Source organism: Castor canadensis, chromosome 6 (genome assembly GCF_047511655.1).
Source record: "Castor canadensis chromosome 6, mCasCan1.hap1v2, whole genome shotgun sequence".
Classification (NCBI taxonomy): domain Eukaryota; kingdom Metazoa; phylum Chordata; class Mammalia; order Rodentia; family Castoridae; genus Castor; species Castor canadensis.
This window is the reverse complement of record NC_133391.1, coordinates 134,898,778-134,918,606: the sequence shown is the minus strand read 5'-3', so window position 1 is coordinate 134,918,606 and position 19,829 is coordinate 134,898,778. Positions and strand designations below refer to the sequence as shown.

Genomic DNA, 19,829 nt, shown 5'->3' with positions numbered 1-19,829 from the left:
TAAGTTATCAAAGAACATTTCAGTGCATCTCCCTTGTCACCATTTATTTGATACTGTCTTGCCTGGGGCCCAGAATTTATGGTATAGAGAATTCCATTAGCTATTAAATAGTCCCATCTGGCTTTTACTAGAGCAGGATTTCTGGGCTACTTGATCAAGGACAGACTTTCTTCTTTAAGTAACAAACAGGCAGGCTGCAGTGACTCTTTTTAGAACTGAAAGATGTGAGGAGAAAGGTGTGGCTTCCAGCATGGTTTATACCCTCTGGAGATGCTCAGATTCTTCCCCCTTCATTCAGTGTTTTCTGCCAGTACTACTCTCAAACACTACGAAGCAATTCTCGCAAAGCACTGGGAGTTCCTGTAGGTCATTTGATGGTTGTTTTGAGCTGGGCTGTTATTTTTATTCTTATTATTATGAGTATCTTGATAGTGTTCTAATTAGAGAAAATTTACCATCTGACCTCAGAAGGCCAGTGTTGAAATCCTGCCTCTGCAGTCTAGTCTTTGACAAATCAGTCAGCACTTTGAGCTTCTGTTTTCTAATATACAAAAAAAAGAGTGTGAACTTATGCCCTGCCTAACCCCTACAGGTTACTGAATAGCTCAATACCATTATTTATATGAAAATGTGTGTGAGCAGAAAACACCCCATACTATAGGCTACATCTCCCTTTCTCTCATTTAGGTGTCTTATACATCAAATTTCATCCTAGAGAAAGGAAATTGCACAAAATAACTTATTTTACAATGGGTGCCTTTCAACACCTTCTTACATATGTGACATGAGACCATATTTGAAGAGGAGCAAGCCTTTTCATTTCTTTACTACCTAAGCGTATATAGTTCAGTGAAGCCCCTCAAGTTTGATCTGAGGTCTGTAGCCATGACTTCTCCCCTTATTCAACTTCCCCTTCATTGCTAACATCTTTCCCAGCCCATTGCCAGTGAATAATAGCCTCCTCCTCAAATTTGCCTCTGAGGAGATAGAATTTCATAAACTAATTCTAATTCATTACATGAATTTTTCTTCTATCTCCATATTATCTTTTAATAGCTCTTTTCAGTCTTAGGGCCAACATATAAATACTGAATTGATGGGAATGATGATTAATGTTTTAGTTTTTGTAATTCTTGGAAATGTGGGTAAATTTCTTGGCCTGCCTGAGCTGCTTTCCCTCATGCACATAATGGTGATAATAGTATTTGATTGAAGAACTGTTGGTAAATTTATTTAAGGGATGAAACATATGAGGAATAACACATAAGTACATGATACGGTTGTTATTATCAGTAAGAGAATCATGGTGCTACATGTGAAATCAGAATTTACTTTTGATGCCTAGGATTGTAGTCTATGTTTTATTTCCCATCATTTTCAATATTTTCTCTATGCCCCGTTTGTTTGGTTTTGTATGTTTTGGTTTGTTTTTTTGCTTTGGTGGAGAATAAGTGTGATTTTGCTTTAGTTCTGGTACACAAAGTTCCAAGAAAAGTAAATATAACAAAATGAACATTGAACCAAAAGTTATGAGAAGCTCCTTTTACTGTTTACTCACTCCTTTAAGTCAAAAAAACAAGATGTAAACTATTTTTTTTTTCTGTCATGTCCTGGACTTCAGGCTTCTTGGTGCCTCAGAAAACATGAAAGAGACTGATTTACAATCACTTCAGGCAAACTGCCTGTATAATTCTAAGGAGAGGAAGTGAAAAAAAAATTGCAGTACACACATCCCAGGACATTCCAACAATGTATAGAATAAACAATCTCAAAAAAAGAACCCAAAAGCTCTTGGTGTTATATCATAGGGGTACCACAAATGGCCTCTGGGAGAGCATTTCTAAAGATGATGTGCTAGAAACATCTTTCAAGAGGGTGAAATTGACTCTGAGTAAAGAAAATCTATCCCCCTCTTGTCTAAAGCCTGGTGAGTACTTTTAAATACTGCAGCAACACTGTGAAAAAGAAATAGCATGTTATAGACCTATGCTTCTTAAATCCTAACAGGAGTAAGATCCCTCTGGGAGTCTTGTTAGGATAATATGCTGACTCGGGAAGGGAACTGTTGGTAGGACCTGAGATCTGCAAGCCTCTGGATGATGCAGATGTTGCTGATCTATGCGCCATAGTTGGTGCCCATTTACCTTCTTCAACAAAATAATTGGCGATGCTGTTTTAGTATTTATCTGTTAAATAGTTGTTTTCAGTTAGGGGCAGTTGTGACTCCCAGAGGAATTTGGCAGTATCTAAAGATACTTTTGATCATCACAGTGAGGACTCATGGAGACTACTGGCATTGGATGGGTGGTACCCTTAACACAGGTTAGCCCTCATAACAGCTTTTTGACCCAAAATGTCAGTAGTACCAAAGTTGAGATACTCTGATATAAAAGTACAGCTTTGTGCATTTCCCATATCAAAAGAGTCTTTTGAAATTGTTCAAAAATTACAAAGCTAAACTGTGAGGAAAGTGTAAGAACACATTTTATTCAGCTTGAAATAGAGAATGAGGAGTGTTTAAAATGATCTTCCAGTGTATGAAAGACTATTACGCAGAAGATGGTAACCAGCTGTTCTCCATCACCTTTGAAGAACGAACAGGAAATGTACATAAAAGGACCTGTGTTATCCATGCATTCTTTTTCTGCTTCCTTCATGCCAGCCAGACGAATCTGTTTATGATCTTGCAACCATATTTGTCCTGTCCTGTGTCTTGCTACTTACAAAGACCCTCCCAAATCCTGGGTACACATTTTCTTCTTACTGCCAAATCTTGTCGCTCCCTCCCCTTGAAAGTCTAATTTGAAAAGTCTTCCTTCACTGAAAGGAATAGTTGCCAGTTTCATCTCCAACTACAGCTGGTACACTTCCTCCTTCAACATGTTATCTTTCAGACTAAAAATGTGTTATTGCTGTATGTGTACAAGGAACTATGCTAGATTTTGATAGGGGATAAAAATGATGAGTAAGACAGTCCCTGCTTTTAAGAATTTTCTGATCTAGGAAAAAAAATCTCACACAGATAACTACAATATAGATAGTATTTAATAGTTATCTGTGTGAGAAATTTCTTACAAAGTAAAAAGAGGTTGCAGTAATTAGATTATTTCTATGTAGGGGAGATCAAGGAAGACTTTATAAATAGATCCATAAAATGTAAAGTATCTGTCTTATTTGTTTCCGTGAAGAACACATTTTCTCTAAATTACATTAGAATCCTGTACAGCAAATGAACACTTATTATTGTTACCAAAACTCGAAGGATATAAATTAGAGCTGTCTGGAATTAGGTATAATTTTGGAAAAATTTATAGTAAGTAAGGTTAAGAGATTAGAATGATTAAACCAACTGAGAATCTCTAAAACTGAATATGTGCAGCTGAATTTGGTTCTGACAAAGGAGACTGAATTTAATCACCGCTGAATATACCTTAGGATGTGCTGTAACTTTATACGGCAGTGCTCTTTGGGAAGAATTCTTAGTTACATATAGGAGGGGAATGGTTTGGAACTTTCCAAATACATTTTAAAAACCAGGACCAGGTAAAGACTTTAGGGTATGACTCTGGAACACCCTAAGTAGAAAAATCTCACTTTTTTAGGACTACAAGGAAATTGAAGAGACTTCACTGCCGTTGAATATATATGTCATGTGCCAGGCATTGCATGAACTTCTAGATGTATCGTACATCATCTAATTGCATCTTAATAGCAACTTGTGAGGTTATCACCACCACCACCATTGTAAGGAGGCTTCCACCCCTCGCACCCCCTCTCCCCTCACACTCCTTGCCTCCTCCCCTTGATTCAGGAAGGGAAGGAGAGCACAACTCAGGCCTATATAGGAAGCCATCTCAGCAGAGGTGATCAGTTTTCCTTTCAGTTTGGAAGGAAGAAAACTTTTTCCCATGAGGCCTTAAGTGTAACTACTTGCATCCTGTGTAGTTGAAATGGGAAAATGAAGCTGTTTGTAATCACTGATGCCCATGGTTTGCTGTAGGGCTAACTATTGGGAAACTCTCTGTAACTGTATTAGTCATTTTGAGTTTCTGTGACTCTTTCCCATGCGATCGACATTTTTATTTCTGGAAATGATACAGGTACTAAATTTCAATGTAATTTGTTTGAATGTTAACACTGTTTTCTTTAAAGTCATTATGTTGATTTTCATTCAGTAACACAGTTAATATTAGGAGCTTCCTTGAGGTTCTTGTCTTTTGAGTCTGTATTAGGAGCTTCCTTGAGGTTCTTGTCTTTTGAGTCTGTATTGTCTTTTTTAAATAAAATCACAGTTTTCAGTCATAACTTCAGAATGCCTTTCATAATTCAAAACACAGTGGAAACTTAGTTAACTTTGTGTAATTGGACTTCGTTTTCTCTTAAAGTTCTAGGATTCTGTGTATCATTCAATGTTGATGTGAAGAACTCCATGAGTTTCAGTGGTCCAGTGGAAGACATGTTTGGATATACGGTTCAACAATATGAAAATGAAGAAGGAAAATGGTAAGCCAGTGGGTTTTGTTGTTTAGTTATTTTATAAGGGAATGGAAAATATTATGTGGCTACAGAATGTTTTTTGAATGAAACTTCAATAGGATGAGTCATTTATGCTAGAAAATGAAGTGTAGTCATTTGATAATTGAAATTGACATAAAATAAAAGAAGAAAACTTTCTTGAAATTTAGAGGATGTAGTTAGTGATTTCTTTTGAAGCCTGAATGGACCTCAAGGAGGATTCTTATCCAAAGCAGTCATTATTCTATAATTATATTATTTTGTCAAGAATTCCTTAATTGTTCTCATGTTAGAGTAATTTAATACTTGACTGAAAATCAGTAGGAAGGACTGGGAAGCAGATGAGATAATGCCTATAGGATTCTGTAATTGGGGGCTTATTTTTTGGTACTTTACTGATGTACTGAGTTTAGTCTAATGTTTTTAGTGAACCTTACTTAATATCTTTTAAACCTATTAAGTAAGGCTAAGTTTGTTTTAGGTAGGATTTTAATACATATTTAAAGTTTTGAAAATTACACAAAATAAATAGTAGAGCTGTTTTGCTTTTCATTCTACATAATTGCAGTAAATGTGTTTTTCTAAAATTGTAAATTGTGGAAAAATGAGCAAGAGTTAGTTAAACCTTGCTTCACTTTAATGATTTAAATAAGCCACTTTTTCCAGTAACTCATTAAGCAAAAAGAGACATATCTACTAGGAAAACAATGATCTATCAGTCCACAATAGCTACTTCACAAATGAAAAGATATTGATATTATTTCCTTTATATTTTAGTACTGATCAATTTGATGACAATTCCCTAAAAACTATCAAAAGTAAGGATTTGAGTTCTCCCATTTTCTAAGTATGAATATTGTGTGCTAGGTATACACTGGAATTTATGGAGGGGCTCACTGTTGGACTCTTTTTACAAATATCTCAGATGAGAACTCTCACTCTCTCCATCTATCTTTTACTGTCCTCCCACATTCACAGCCTAGTTTTAAAGGTTAAATAGGTAAAGTGAAAGTTGTTTAAACATGAGGCACCAATTTTCAGAGAACTCTACCTGTGGTGGAATATGGTGCATGGATCAACTGGTCAGGCTTCCCTTTGTGCATCACAATAATAAGTTGAAGCAATTATGTGTTTTTCAAAAAAAGCTTAACTATTATATAAACACATAAAGTTAATTTTTATTAATTTTTAATCAATATATAAATTTCAAAGATAAAAATATTAAATGATTTAGAGATTTAATCCACTTACTTAGAATGAAGCATCTTCTTAAATACTAGTTAATATTGTTCAGGTATTTTATGAAATTCCATTTTTATTTTATATTTTATTCTTCTTTTTGGTGTATTTTATTATTTGGTGTATTCTATTGAGTATTTTATCCTTAATATCAAAGGAAAACCCACACATTATCTCTCCCATCTAGTCCTCTCTCTCTGATTTTAGTGAAGTCTGTTGTCTGTTGTTCAGATAATCCTTGATTATCTGAATGTCAGTCTTATTAGAGTGGAGAGAATTCATATTCCTTGTTAGGAACCATAATACAACCATTTGATCACGTCAGTCTGTGTCTCATATTTTAAGATCCTATCCTACTGTGATATTTCCACCCTCTGAATGCTCCAATTCCTTTCTTTCAAGGTACCAGCAGGCAAAGGAATAAGAAATGAGAATTTAGTCCAGAAGGAGGCCTTGAAGTCATAATTCATTTCCTCCCCCCAAATCAACCTATCTTTGCAGAGGTGAAGGTATAGATAAGAAGAACAAAGACAGACCAACATTATGAAAGAAACAAGAGTGTATAAATTGGCAAGTAAGAATAAGGTTGCAAAAAAGATGTGGCTAATGGTTTCTGTAAATGAAGGCATACTGAATTGAACCACTCAGAATGCTATATATATATATATATATATATATATATATATGTTTATGAGATAATTAATAATAAGACTTCAGTCTTTTTAGATCCAAGACCATGCCTATACATCTTGCTTCTCCCATTAAATCTAGCTTAGTTGTCTGTGCAAATATTTATTAGTGTGTTAGAGTTTTTTCTTTAGCCATACCATAAATATGGGTCGATCAAGCCATAAGTATTTATGTATTAAGTCCTACGTATCTGGCATTCTGTGAAATTGTATGGGAAATGTCAACATAAAGCAGCTAGAAAAGCTGATATCTACAGGGCATATGTGAAATAATTAGGAATCAATAATGGTGCCAAGCAGTATGGAATAGATTATAAATTCAATGGATGTTCAAAAAGAAGGCAAAGGTGATTCTTGATTCTGGAGAGAGGTCTTGAAAGGTAACTTACCTTTTAATAAGAGACGAAGAAATGTCACCCTAAGCTGGGAGCCTCATGAGCAAAGGCAGACTTGTGACATTGGGATGGTGGAAGGGAAACAGATATTGATAGACCTGAAAAGCCTAATAAAGGAGATTGAACCTAAAAGAGGACATTGAGAAGATATTGTAAGTTGTTTTATTAAGCCTAGTTTGGGAAATTACATACAGATTGAATTGTTGAAAGAAATGCCTGAAAGTCAGGAAAACTATAGGTAAACAAAACCACAATTTAGTGCTCCATAGATGAGGCCTTGGGCTTTATTAGGGGCAACTGGAATAAAAGAAAAGTATATCCAAGATAAATTTAGCTAAATCATTACATTTTAATGGAACTTTAGAAATGGAAAAATGAAGGTGTTGGAAGGAGTAGACATATTTCAAAATTTCCACACTGGACTATTGGGAAATAGGTACCTAGGAAAGGAAAAATCAACTTTCTTAGGAAGTTGATGATATACCTTTAAACAGCTTGAGTTCAACATGAAATCTAGGTAGTTAGAAACCTCAAATTGGTACACAGGTAAGGAAGAGATGTTAACATGCTAGGAGAAGTGCCTAGTGAACAAGGGCTGGCTTTGGTGTTTGCTCAACCACAGCCCTACACACTGCTTGGAAACTAACATGTGGCCATAAATACAGTATGCCCTGAATGATTGTGTGTTGGCTAAGCAACCAAATCTAGCTTAACACCCTGTTAACCATCAAAGAAAAACAGACATGCAAAAAATAAATTAAAAGCAATTCTCCTAGAGAAATACAACTATCTAGAGTTGAAAACGGATCTCAAGTCTCTACCCCCAGCCTTATGCCTTTTCCTTTATTAGAACTCTTTGTAAAAGTAATAGATACATGCTGTTTCCTTTATTATGACCCTTTTAAAAAGTAAATGATGATAATCACTATTTTGTGGTAAAAGTACCAGACTTCACATATTAATATATGTGTGAGTCTGTGAGCACTTAACGTAGGGGTGCCAGCTACCTTTGTCCATTTTGACATCCATGTTTACAGTGACTTTTTGGAAAAGTTGTGAAAAAATCAGAGCAACAAAAGGATGTGACTAACTGAATTTAAAAGTAAGCAATCTTTAGTACCTAAATTTATAAGCCTATAAGGATGGCATGGTAGTAGCATGTAGTTCTAAAGAGATCCAGGCACTGGTGATGCAAAATAAATTGTAGAAATTTGTTTGGCTATTCTGTAAGTGTTTATAAGATCAGATAGAATTCAGATTTGCTTTGGAAAATGCACTATGGAATAACTGACATACTTTGGGGAATGTGGATTTTGTTATTTAATTTTCTCCAGAGATGAATACCTTCATAAATCATATTTATTGCTCATGTTTTGGAAGTTCATCCAACTAAGACTTAAAAAAAATCACCCTGACCCATCTTACCTCCTGGCTGTAGTCTGCCTAAAGAAGGAGCACTTGCCGAAGGAGCCCAAGTGTGGTCTGTGTGCTTGCTTTCATTCTTTTGGGAGAATCAGAACTGAATAGAAAAGGTATCCTTATAACTCCTTCACCGTTCAGGAGTTTAGTGTCAAGTATAATTTACTTTATATCTTTTGCTCAGAAACCACCACTTTCTTGGTAGCAGAACACATCATACCTCTGATTAAGATCAGCGGTTGTTCATTTATGGTTAGCATGAGCGAGCTGCAGCATCCAAGTAATTGCAATATGGTTCAGAAGAATTCAGAAAGAATAGAATTAGCTTAATAATTTTGCTTTGGAGAGAAGAAACTTAAATATACTCAGCATGGCACAAAGCCTTCCAGGTTTCCAGATTTAGTGGCAGTCATCAGCATGGCAAAGTCACGGGCAAATGGGAAAACACAGCTGTGGTTTGGGACTTTCCACTGTCTGTTGGTACTTTACTTCACTCTTTCTGTGCCTAATGTTTTCATTAGAAAACAGAGGTTCAAACAACCTCTCTTGGGGGTATCAGTAACTTTATTCAGTCTGTCCTCCCAAATAAGATTTTCAGGTTGTGGATTCCCTCCCCAACCCAGTACATATCAAAATATGTCATCCTCTTGCCTTTTCCCCAAAGGACTCTGCTTTCTCCCAAGTAAGCGTACCAGGGGCCTGTGTGATTGGTGTCCTGTTTCCAATATATTTGTCTTTTAAATAAAATTTTTTCAAGGTTAAGGAGGGAAAACTTTCTGAAATTTTCTTTTATAGACTTAAAAATAATGTTTATTTTACAGTGCTTATAATGCCTTTTGAAACTGAAATTCCCTCTTTGCCAAACTTTCCATCTTTGGCTCACCTCATCTCCACCTTTCTGCCTTTCATGACCAAAATTACTGCAACTGGAGAGTCACTGCACAAGTTTAATTCTCTAGCATGACTGAACACTTATTCCATTTATTTAAAAATGGCTTACAGGAGTGAATGGTGCTCTATGAGTGACTTTGGTTGACTCTATTACTAGATACCAAGAACGGGAGTGTCACTGAAATAATGTAAATATGAGATGCCCATCTCCTAGAGATTATCCTTCACAGGGAATAAAAATATAAATGTGAAACATGGGCATCAGACAGTTACCCTTCAAATAAATGTAACAGCAGCCATAATAACAAGAATGACTATTATGAAAAGCAAAATTTTCTCACTTTACTAAATTTTTATTATAACTAGAGTTTTTCATGGAGAAAAGATATTTTCCTCACATTGATGATCCTTGAGTTCATAAGGTTTTTCTCTAGAGATCAGTAATAATGTCTACAATATCCTTTAATTCCCATAATGTATAGGCAAAACATTGAAAAAATGCCAAATAAAAATGTTTCTATAAGGCCAATTGAATCAAATAGTAAAATACTAATACCCATAGTTCATGAAACAGTGTGCCTGGGGTCTTCACACTAACCAGGTAGGTTTAGACGGGTATTATTGTCATCTTCATTTTCTAGAAAGGAAACTGGGACTCACAGAATGAACTTCCATGGGTTTTAATGCAGCAAATATGTGACAAATATGTGACAAGACGTGGAGCAATGGCTTCCTGACTTTCAGAGAGGTCTGTCCCTCTAACAATAAGAATTCTGTAGAACTTTGAGCTAGAAATTGCCTTCTATGCCAACCAAAATCATGTACAACATTCTGATTAAGCAAAATATCCAGCCTCTAAAATGGTAAAAAAAAAAAAAAATTCCTACCTGGTTACATGAGTCTAGAATTTCTAGATGTGCCTCATTCAGATTCATAGAGTATTTGATGCAGCCATTCATTTATTCATTCAAAAATGCTTATTAAATGCTTTTTGTTTTGTACTTGGCATTGTTGTCTGTACTAAGGATTTATGAATAATAAAATTTTCTGTTCTTGTGGAACTTATATTCACCAGGGAGAGAGGAACACCAAATAAATAATAAATTTTAAATACATGTAGGTTATATCATATGACAGAATATAATCAGTGCTATGAGAAAAAAAATGCAGTCAGATAACAAGACTGGGGATGCTGGCAATTCCTGAAATTCCATAAACTCTCTGCTGATACTTTTCTTGGATCTTGTTATTTTTATGCAGCTTGGGAAAAGTGAACCTTACTGAAGATTAAAGTGGTAAGATACATAATTTGAAGAACCACTTGCTTGTTTTCAGAGCAAGCAGTTCCCAGGAAAAAACACAATTGTTTTGTGACCTATGTCCTACTAATCCATTCGCTACTATTGGTCCCAACCCCCAACTTCCTGTCTAAATCCTGTGCTACTATGTTCTGGTACTTTCTGAACTCTTTCACCTCTGTCTTCGGTTATCTCAGAATATTCAGTAGGTCAGGGTTCCAGTTGCTGTGCCAAGTCAGCCTCCCTATGCTGGTGTATATGGTAGCTTTATTCTATGTTCTACCCACTCATCTTCCCCGTCATCTTCTGTTTTCAATCTTCATTCTCCTTTCTCCACACATTCCTCTGGGCTGTCCACAATCTATCTCCCTTTCCTTCTGCCTTATCATTCACGATCACTTCATTACTAGCATGCTGTTCAGGATTAACTTTTCACCTAACATTAACAGTGCATTTTTCCAACTACTTGGTTGCCTCTACACTGTTATATTTGTTATATTAAATAATGGGATCTTAGAATTGGAAAGGACTTTGAAGGCCTGTTGATCTTCCATTATAGAAACACAGTCCAAAGCATCCCTGACTAGCTGTAACCTACCTTATCCTGGCCATAGAGGTCTGACTGGCCTATTTCAATTTAAATCACTCTCCCCAGGCCCACTACCCTATTGCCTCTCCTCTATATCTGACTAGATGAATACAGGTACTATTTTCTAAAGAAGATAGGAGAGAGGGAGAGAGGGAAGGAGAAAGAGAGAGAGAGAGAGGGAGAGAGAGAGAAAAGCTACTAAGTATTGTAGTATTCCCCTGTTGCCTTGGCTAATTATATGACTTTAGCCATCTGGTACCTCATCCCAGTCTAGACGATCCAAAAGGAATGACCTCATATGCCAGACAGTTCATGGGATCAGACAGGTAAAGCATCTGTTCTCCATGTGGCCTCTGATCATCTGTTAATCCACATTGGGCTTCTTCACAACGTGGTGCTCTCAGATTACCAACAAAGGATAAAATGGAATCTGCAAGACTATTTGAGACCTAGCCCTAGAAGTCACAGTGTCATTTCTTCTTCATTCTATTTATCAGACCAAATCTCAGATTTAACATGACTAAAAATAGATTTTCTTTTTTCTTTTCTTGAACCAGTCAGGGTCAAAGTCATGTCGCAGAGGTGTACACAATTCCAAGCCATCACCCACATTAGTAAACCTCTCCATGTTGAGCCATCTAAGAGCCCTGCCTAGGGAGTGGTGGCCCTTCTGCATATTTAAGACAAACCTGTTCTTTAGATCCACCCTGTATATCTGCTCAGGGACACTACTGCCTCTTCTGTGACATTAGCTCTTCTCTTGTTGCTTGTTCTTGCTCACCATCATTTAGCTATATGCAAGTTTCCTTCATTGTAAGTTTAAGCTTTCTTAAATACTTAATGACTTGCAATTACCCTGAAAAAAAATCCACATTTATTAGCATAGCTCCTTCTGTCTTATTTTTAGCTAAGTACTGGAAATGAAGCCTGCTGCAAACTCAGTGCTGCCATTCTCACTTCCCATTCTTGATTTTCTTTCCTTCATTGGCTTCTGTGACACCCCTGTTTCTGATTCTCCCCTTCTCAGTAGCCATTCCTACCTAATTTTCTTCCTTCACTCATTGAAACCCTAAGTGTTACTTCCCAGAGATCAACTCTCAGCCCTTTTTTTACTCTGTACTCTTTCAAAATGGTAATACTTACTCGTAGGTCCTCAATCACCTCAAAACATAATCATACATGTGCATATGGTTTCTAAGATGTTCCCCAGCAAGACTGAGCCCAGTTGCCTACAGAAGTAACCTGTTACTTATTGGCCTTTTTTCTTCCCTCTGTCTTTTCCTCTAACAACTCTCTTTACCTCAGATCTGCTTTCAGGGAAACACAAACTATGATAGTTTTACTCTGAATATCTATAGAATTGGTCCTTTTCTACTTCCTTTTTTTTTTTTTTCATTTTTCTTTTATTATTCATATGTGCATACAAGGCTTGGTTCATTTCTCCCCCCTGCCCCCACCCCCTCCCTTACCACCCACTCCGCCCTCTCCCTCTCCCCCCCACCCAATACCCAGCAGAAACTATTTTGCCCTTATTTCTAATTTTGTTGTAGAGAGAGTATAAGCAATAATAGGAAGGAACAAGGGTTTTTGCTGGTTGAGATAAGGATAGCTATACAGGGCATTGACTCACATTGATTTCCTGTGCGTGGGTGTTACCTTCTAGGTTAATTCTTTTTGATCTAACCTTTTCTCTAGTACCTGTTCCCCTTTTCCTATTGGCCTCAGTTGCTTTAAGGTATCTGCTTTAGTTTCTCTGCGTTAAGGGCAACAAATGCTAGCTAGTTTTTTAGGTGTCTTACCTATCCTCACCCCTTCCTTGTGTGCTCTTGCTTTTATCATGTGCTCATAGTTCAATCCCCTTGTTGTGTTTGCCCTTGATCTAATGTCCGCATATGAGGGAGAACATACGATTTTTGGTCTTTTGGGCCAGGCTAACCTCACTCAGAATGATGTTCTCCAATTCCATCCATTTACCAGCGAATGATAACATTTCGTTCTTCTTCATGGCTGCATAAAATTCCATTGTGTATAGATACCACATTTTCTTAATCCATTCGTCAGTGCTGGGGCATCTTGGCTGTTTCCATAAATTGGCTATTGTGAATAGTGCCGCAATAAACATGGATGTGCAGATGCCTCTGGAGTAACAGTCTTTTGGGTATATCCCCAAGAGTGGTATTGCTGGATCAAATGGTAGATCGATGTCCAGCTTTTTAAGTAGCCTCCAAATTTTTTTCCAGAGTGGTTGTACTAGTCTACATTCCCACCAACAGTGTAAGAGGGTTCCTTTTTCCCGCATCCTCGTCAACACCTGTTGTTGGTGGTGTTGCTGATGATGGCTATTCTAACAGGGGTGAGGTGGAATCTTAGCGTAGTTTTAATTTGCATTTCCTTTATTGCTAGAGATGGTGAGCATTTTTTCATGTGTTTTCTGGCCATTTGAATTTCTTCTTTTGAGAAAGTTCTGTTTAGTTCACGTGCCCATTTCTTTATTGGTTCATTGGTCTTGGGAGAATTTAGTTTTTTAAGTTCCCTGTATATTCTGGTTATCAGTCCTTTTTCTGATATATAGCTGGCAAATATTTTCTCCCACTCTGTGGGTGTTCTCTTCAGTTTAGAGACCATTTCTTTTGATGAACAGAAGCTTTTTAGTTTTATGAGGTCCCATTTATCTATGCTATCTCTTAGTTGCTGTGCTGCTGGGGTTTCATTGAGAAAGTTCTTCCCTATACCTACTAACTCCAGAGTATTTCCTACTCTTTCTTGTATCAACTTAAGAGTTTGGGGTCTGATATTAAGATCCTTGATCCATTTTGAGTTAATCTTGGTATAGGGTGATATACGTGGATCTAGTTTCAGTTTTTTGTAGACTGCTAACCAGTTTTCCCAGCAGTTTTTGTTGAAGAGGCTGCTATTTCTCCATCGTATATTTTTAGCTCCTTTGTCAAAGACAAGTTGGTTATAGTTGTGTGGCTTCATATCTGGGTCCTCTATTCTGTTCCACTGGTCTTCATGTCTGTTTTTGTGCCAGAACCATGCTGTTTTTATTGTTATTGCTTTGTAATATAGTTTGAAGTCAGGTATTGTGATACCTCCTGCATTGTTCTTTTGACTGAGTATTGCCTTGGCTATTCGTGGCCTCTTGTGTTTCCATATAAATTTAACAGTAGATTTTTCAATCTCTTTAATGAATGTCATTGGAATTTTGATGGGAATTGCATTAAACATGTAGATTACTTTCGGGAGTATCGACATTTTTACTATGTTGATTCTACCAATCCATGAGCATGGGAGATCTCTCCACTTTCTATAGTCTTCCTCAATCTCTTTCTTCAGAAGTGTATAGTTTTCCTTGTAGAGGTCTTTCACATCCTTTGTTAGGTTTACACCTAGGTATTTGATTTTTTTTGAGGCTATTGTAAATGGAATTGTTTTCATACATTCTTTTTCATTTTGCTCATTGTTAGTGTATAGAAATGCTAATGATTTTTCTATGTTGATTTTATATCCTGCTACCTTGCTATAGCTATTGATGATGTCTAGAAGCTTCTGAGTAGAGTTTTTTGGGTCTTTAAGGTATAGGATCATGTCGTCTGCAAATAGGGATATTTTGACAGTTTCTTTACCTATTTGTATTCCTTTTATTCCTTCTTCTTGCCTAATTGCTCTGGCTAGGAATTCCAGTACTATGTTGAATAGGAGTAGAGATAGTGGGCATCCTTGTCTGGTTCCTGATTTTAGAGGGAATGGTTTTAATTTTTCTCCATTAAGTATAATGCTGGCTGTAGGTTTGTCATATATAGCTTTTATAATGTTGAGGAACTTTCCTTCTATTCCTAGTTTTCTTAGAGCTTTTATCATGAAATGATGTTGGATCTTATCAGAGGCTTTTTCTGCATGTATTGAGATGATGAAGTGGTTTTTGTCTTTGCTTCTGTTAATGTGGTTTATTACGTTTATTGATTTTCGTATGTTGAACCACCCCTGCATCCCTGGGATGAAGCCTACTTGGTCGTGGTGAATAATCTTTTTGATGTGTTGCTGAATTCGGTTTGCCATTATTTTGTTGAGGATTTTTGCATCAATGTTCATTAAGGAGATTGGCCTACAGTTCTCCTTTTTGGAGGTGTCTTTGCCTGGTTTTGGGATAAGTGTAATACTGGCTTCATAAAATGTGTTTGGCAGTTTTCCTTCCCTTTCTATTTCGTGGAACAGTTTAAGGAGGGTTGGTATCAGTTCTTTAAAGGTCTGATAGAATTCAGTAGAGAATCCATCAGGTCCTGGACTTTTCTTTTTGGGGAGACTCTTGATTGCTGTTTCAATTTCATTTTGTGTTATAGGTCTATTCAGGTGATTAATTTCCTCTTGGTTCAGTTTTGGATGATCGTATGTATCTAGAAATCTGTCCATTTCTTTTAGATTTTCAAATTTATTTGAATATAGGTTCTCAAAGTAGTCTCTGATGATTTCCTGGACTTCCATGGTGTTTGTTGTTATCTCCCCTTTTGCATTCCTAATTCTACTAATTTGGGTTTTTTTCTCTCCTCATTTTAGTCAGGTTTGCCAGGGGTCTATCGATCTTGTTTATTTTTTCAAAGAACCAACTTTTTGTTTCATTAATTCTTTGTATGATTTTTTTGGTTTCTATTTCGTTGATTTCAGCTCTTATTTTTATTATTGTTTTGGGATTTGCTTGTTCTTGTTTTTCTAGGAGTTTGAGATGTATCATTAGGTCATTGATTTGGGATCTTTCAATCTTTTTAATATATGCACTCATGGCTATAAACTTTCCTCTCAGGATTGCCTTAGCTGTGTCCCATAGGTTCCGGTAGGTTGTGTTTTCATTTTCATTGACTTCCAGGAACTTTTTAATTTCCTCCTTTATTGCATCGATGATCCACTCTTCATTAAGTAATGAGTTATTTAGTTTCCAGCTGTTTGCATGTTTTTTGTCTTTACTTTTGTTGTTGAGTTCTAGTTTTACTGCATTGTGGTCAGATAGTATGCACAGTATTATTTCTATTTTCTTATATTTGCTGAGGCTTGCTTTGTGCCCTAGGATATGATCTATTTTGGAGAAGGTTCCATGGGCTGCTGAGAAGAATGTATATTGTGTAGAGGTTGGATGAAATGTTCTGTAGACATCTACTAGGTCCACTTGATCTATTGCATATTTTAGATCTTGGATTTCTTTATTGAGTTTTTGTTTGGATGACCTATCTATTGATGATAATGGAGTATTAAAGTCTCCCACAACCACTGTGTTGGCGTTTATATATGCTTTTAGGTCTTTCAGGGTATGTTTGATGAAATTGGGTGCGTTGACATTGGGTGTGTACAGATTGATGATTATTATTTCCTTTTGGTCTATTTCCCCTTTTATTAGTATGGAATGTCCTTCTTTATCTCATTTGATCAATGTAGGTTTGAAGTCTACTTTGTCAGAGATAAGTATTGCTACTCCTTGTTTTCGGGGGCCATTGGCTTGGTAAATCTTCTTCCAGCCTTTCATCCTAAGCATATGCTTATTTCTGTCGGTGAGATGAGTCTCCTGTAAGCAACAAATTGTTGGATCTTCTTTTTTAATCCATTTTGTCAAATGGTGTCTTTTGATGGGTGAATTAAGTCCATTAACATTAAGCGTTAGTACTGATAGGTATGTGGTGATTCCTGCCATTTAGTTGTCTTAGTTGTTTGAAGGTTTGATTGTGTGTACCTAACTTGATGTTACTCTCTACTGTCTTGCTTTTTCTTATCCTGTGGTTTGGTGCTGCCTGCCTTTTCATGGTTAAGTTGGGTGTCACTTTCTGTGTGCAGGATCCCTTGCAGAATCTTTTGTAATGGTGGCTTTGTGGTCACATATTGTTTTAGTTTCTGCTTATCATGGAAGACTTTTATTCCTCCATCTATTTTGAATGATAGCTTTGCTGGGTAGAGTATCCTGGGGTTGAAGTTATTTTCATTCAGTGCCCGGAAGATCTCAACCCGTGCTCTTCTTGCTTTTAATGTTTCTGTTGAGAAGTCTGCTGTGATTTTGATGGGTTTACCTTTGTCTGTTACTTGTTTTTTCTCTCTTACAGCCTTCAATATTCTTTCCTTAGTTTCTGAACTTGTTGTTTTAATGATGATATGTCGTGGAGAAGTTCTATTTTGATCTGGTCTGTTTGGTGTCCTGGAGGCCTCTTGCATTTGTATGGGAATATCACACACAGACACACACACACACACACACACACACACACACACACACAAAAGCCCCACCAAGTGTCCCCAGTTCAAATGCAATACAGTTTCAGTAAGTTTTTCGGCTTGCAGGTGTAATTCGGTTGTTCTCTCATCAAAGGTAGGGAGAAAAAGAAAAAAAAGCGTCTGGAGACAGTTCTGAGAGTGGTATCTGCAACTGTGGCTCGCCTGCCTGCTGCTCTCAGCCTGTAGCTTGCGGCGTTATTTATGCAGATCTCTGGGGTGAGCTAGCACTCACCTGGTCGCACAGGCTTTGTTTGCTCAGAGTTCTCCTGTGCGGGAGCCTCTGCTACAGGCTTTCCCCTTTCCAAGCACTGGGAAAGGTGACACTGCCCCCGCATTGTCAGGCCTGCGTGTTTATTTATAGTTCATGTGGGAGGTGTGTCTTCTTCCTCTCCTCTGAAGTTTTCCTCCCACTGCCACTTTCAGAAGCTTTCCTGCTCCTGCTTACTGGGCGGTGCTGCTGCTCCTGCCGGCCGGCCGCCATGTTTGTTTACAGTTCACATGGGAAGTGGGTCTTCCCTCCTCTCACAAGCTTCCCCGCTCCTGGTTGCTGGGCGCACCCCACTCCTGCCAGAACCTCTCCGGCCCGCCCGGCTTGTTTATTTACAGTCCCGGGAAGGAGTCCCTTCCCCCAATCTTCAGCGCTCAGGGCGCCCCACCCTCTTTCCAGCGTGTCTTAACTGTTCTTATTGCTTAGTACTCAGTTTCTCTTTTTTTCCCCGGTGGAGGTCAGTCTGTCCAGGGGGCTATGCTGCTCTGGCCCAGGCTTGTCTGTAGGGCTACCGCGGTACCGCGAAGCTCACCTGGTCCGCGTCTTCCCAAGCCGTATGGGCGCCGGCCACTGGCGGCCCCGGGGGCCCTCCTCGTTTCTCCGTTTAACGTGAAGTGGAGATTCTCTGCACCGGCTAGAGATGTGGAGTGGTCAAAGTTATGCCTTTTCTCCGTGATTATGCCTACAAAGTGTGTCTCCAGCATCTCTCCAAGATTTCACTATAGGAGGGTCGCTTTCTGCTTCCTACCTCTAGCCGCCATCTTGGAATCCCCTTTTCCACTTCCTTAATTGAGATCTTCATCTGGATTACTTTAGGAACTCTTATCTTGATCTTTTGTATAATGTTGTTCCCTTCCAATTTGTACATGACACTGCAGGCAAACACATTTAAAATCAAAGAGATTATTATATCATACCCCTCTTTCATTGGAAACTGGGGCTGGTAGCACACACCTGTAATCCCAACACTCAGGAGGCAGGAAGGCAGATCATGAATTGGAGGCCAGCCTGGCTGCATAGTAAGTTCTAGATAAACCTGGACTATATAGCAAGACCCTGTCTCCAAAACTCAACACAAAACAGAAAAAGAAAATTAACTAATAAAAGAAAGGAGGGCTGGTAGAGGGGCTCAAGTGGTAGAGCACCTGCTTAGCAAGAGCTAGGCTCTCAGTTCAAACCTCAATACCACAATAAATAAATAAATAAACAAAAGTTCATTGGTTTCTAACTTCCTTATCCATATACTAAATCCAAAGTTCTTCATTCATGATTTGAACCCTGTTTAGTCTTCAGCCTCAACTGCTATTGTAGCTATCCTGAGCTACCTGCACTTTTCAAAGGAATGACATCTTTGTTGAAGTTGCACCAGTGCAGATATCTTCAATATTGCAGCCTGCACTTATGGTTTTGCTTTCCTTTTGAGTTCTAAGCAATCTAAACAATCATGCTTTACCTATTTTCATATACATATATTAGAGGTACTGGTGATTGAATGTAGGACCTTATGCTTGGTTGGCAGACACTCTACCACTTGAGCCACACTCTCAGCACTGTTGGTTGCTTTTAGTTATTTTTAAGAGAAAGTCTCTTGCTTTTTGCCTAGCAGGCCTGTGACCCAAATCCTCCTGTCTACGCCTCCTGCAAAGCTGGGATTACAGGCCTGCACCTTCACACCCAGCCATTTTATCCATTTTTCTATCCTCATGACTTAGTATAAATGCCCAACATGTAGAAGTTTCTTAGTAAACATTAATTAAGCTATTTAGCCTCAATTTAAATACTTTCAGCAAGAGTAGGCTCACTTCTTTTCTCTAAACTGCTTTTGACAATAAAAAATTTATTAAGTCATATTACATAAAACAAAAAATTCAGGAAAAAACAAATCATAATCTCCTTAATATAATGTTATGTTTTTGATGCATTCTCTTTTAATCAATGTGTCACATAGATGTTAGCTATTTAATAATCTAAAATGAAGCTATGATAATAAGAAGAACTAACATCTAGACAGTGTATAGTATGAGCCAAATGTTATCCCGAGCATTTTACATGCATTAACTCATTTAATTTTCATGTTGATCATGTAAGATAAGTATTCTGTCTCCATTTTATTAATAAAGAAACAAAAGACACAGAGTAACTGACTTTTCCTGAACTAGACAACTAGGAAATAAAAATAACACTGTTTGAACCCTCATAGTCTGGCACCAAGGTTCTTGCTTTCACAGAGAGGAGTAAATTGCTTGGAACATGGAAAGCACTTGGAATAGTGTTGGC

At 37.5% G+C, this 19,829-nt stretch overlaps 1 protein-coding gene across 2 annotated transcripts in view; it reads left to right on the top strand.

Moving 5' to 3' along the window:
* The window catches only part of Itga1 (integrin subunit alpha 1), a 159,076-nt gene that overhangs the window by 50,906 nt on the left and 88,341 nt on the right, over positions 1–19,829 (top strand). For both annotated transcript variants that reach the window (XM_020178086.2, XM_074077506.1), the window contains exon 2: positions 4,386–4,503. In XM_020178086.2, coding sequence (XP_020033675.1) covers positions 4,386–4,503 — 118 coding nt within the window. The remainder of the gene's footprint in view (positions 1–4,385; positions 4,504–19,829) is intronic.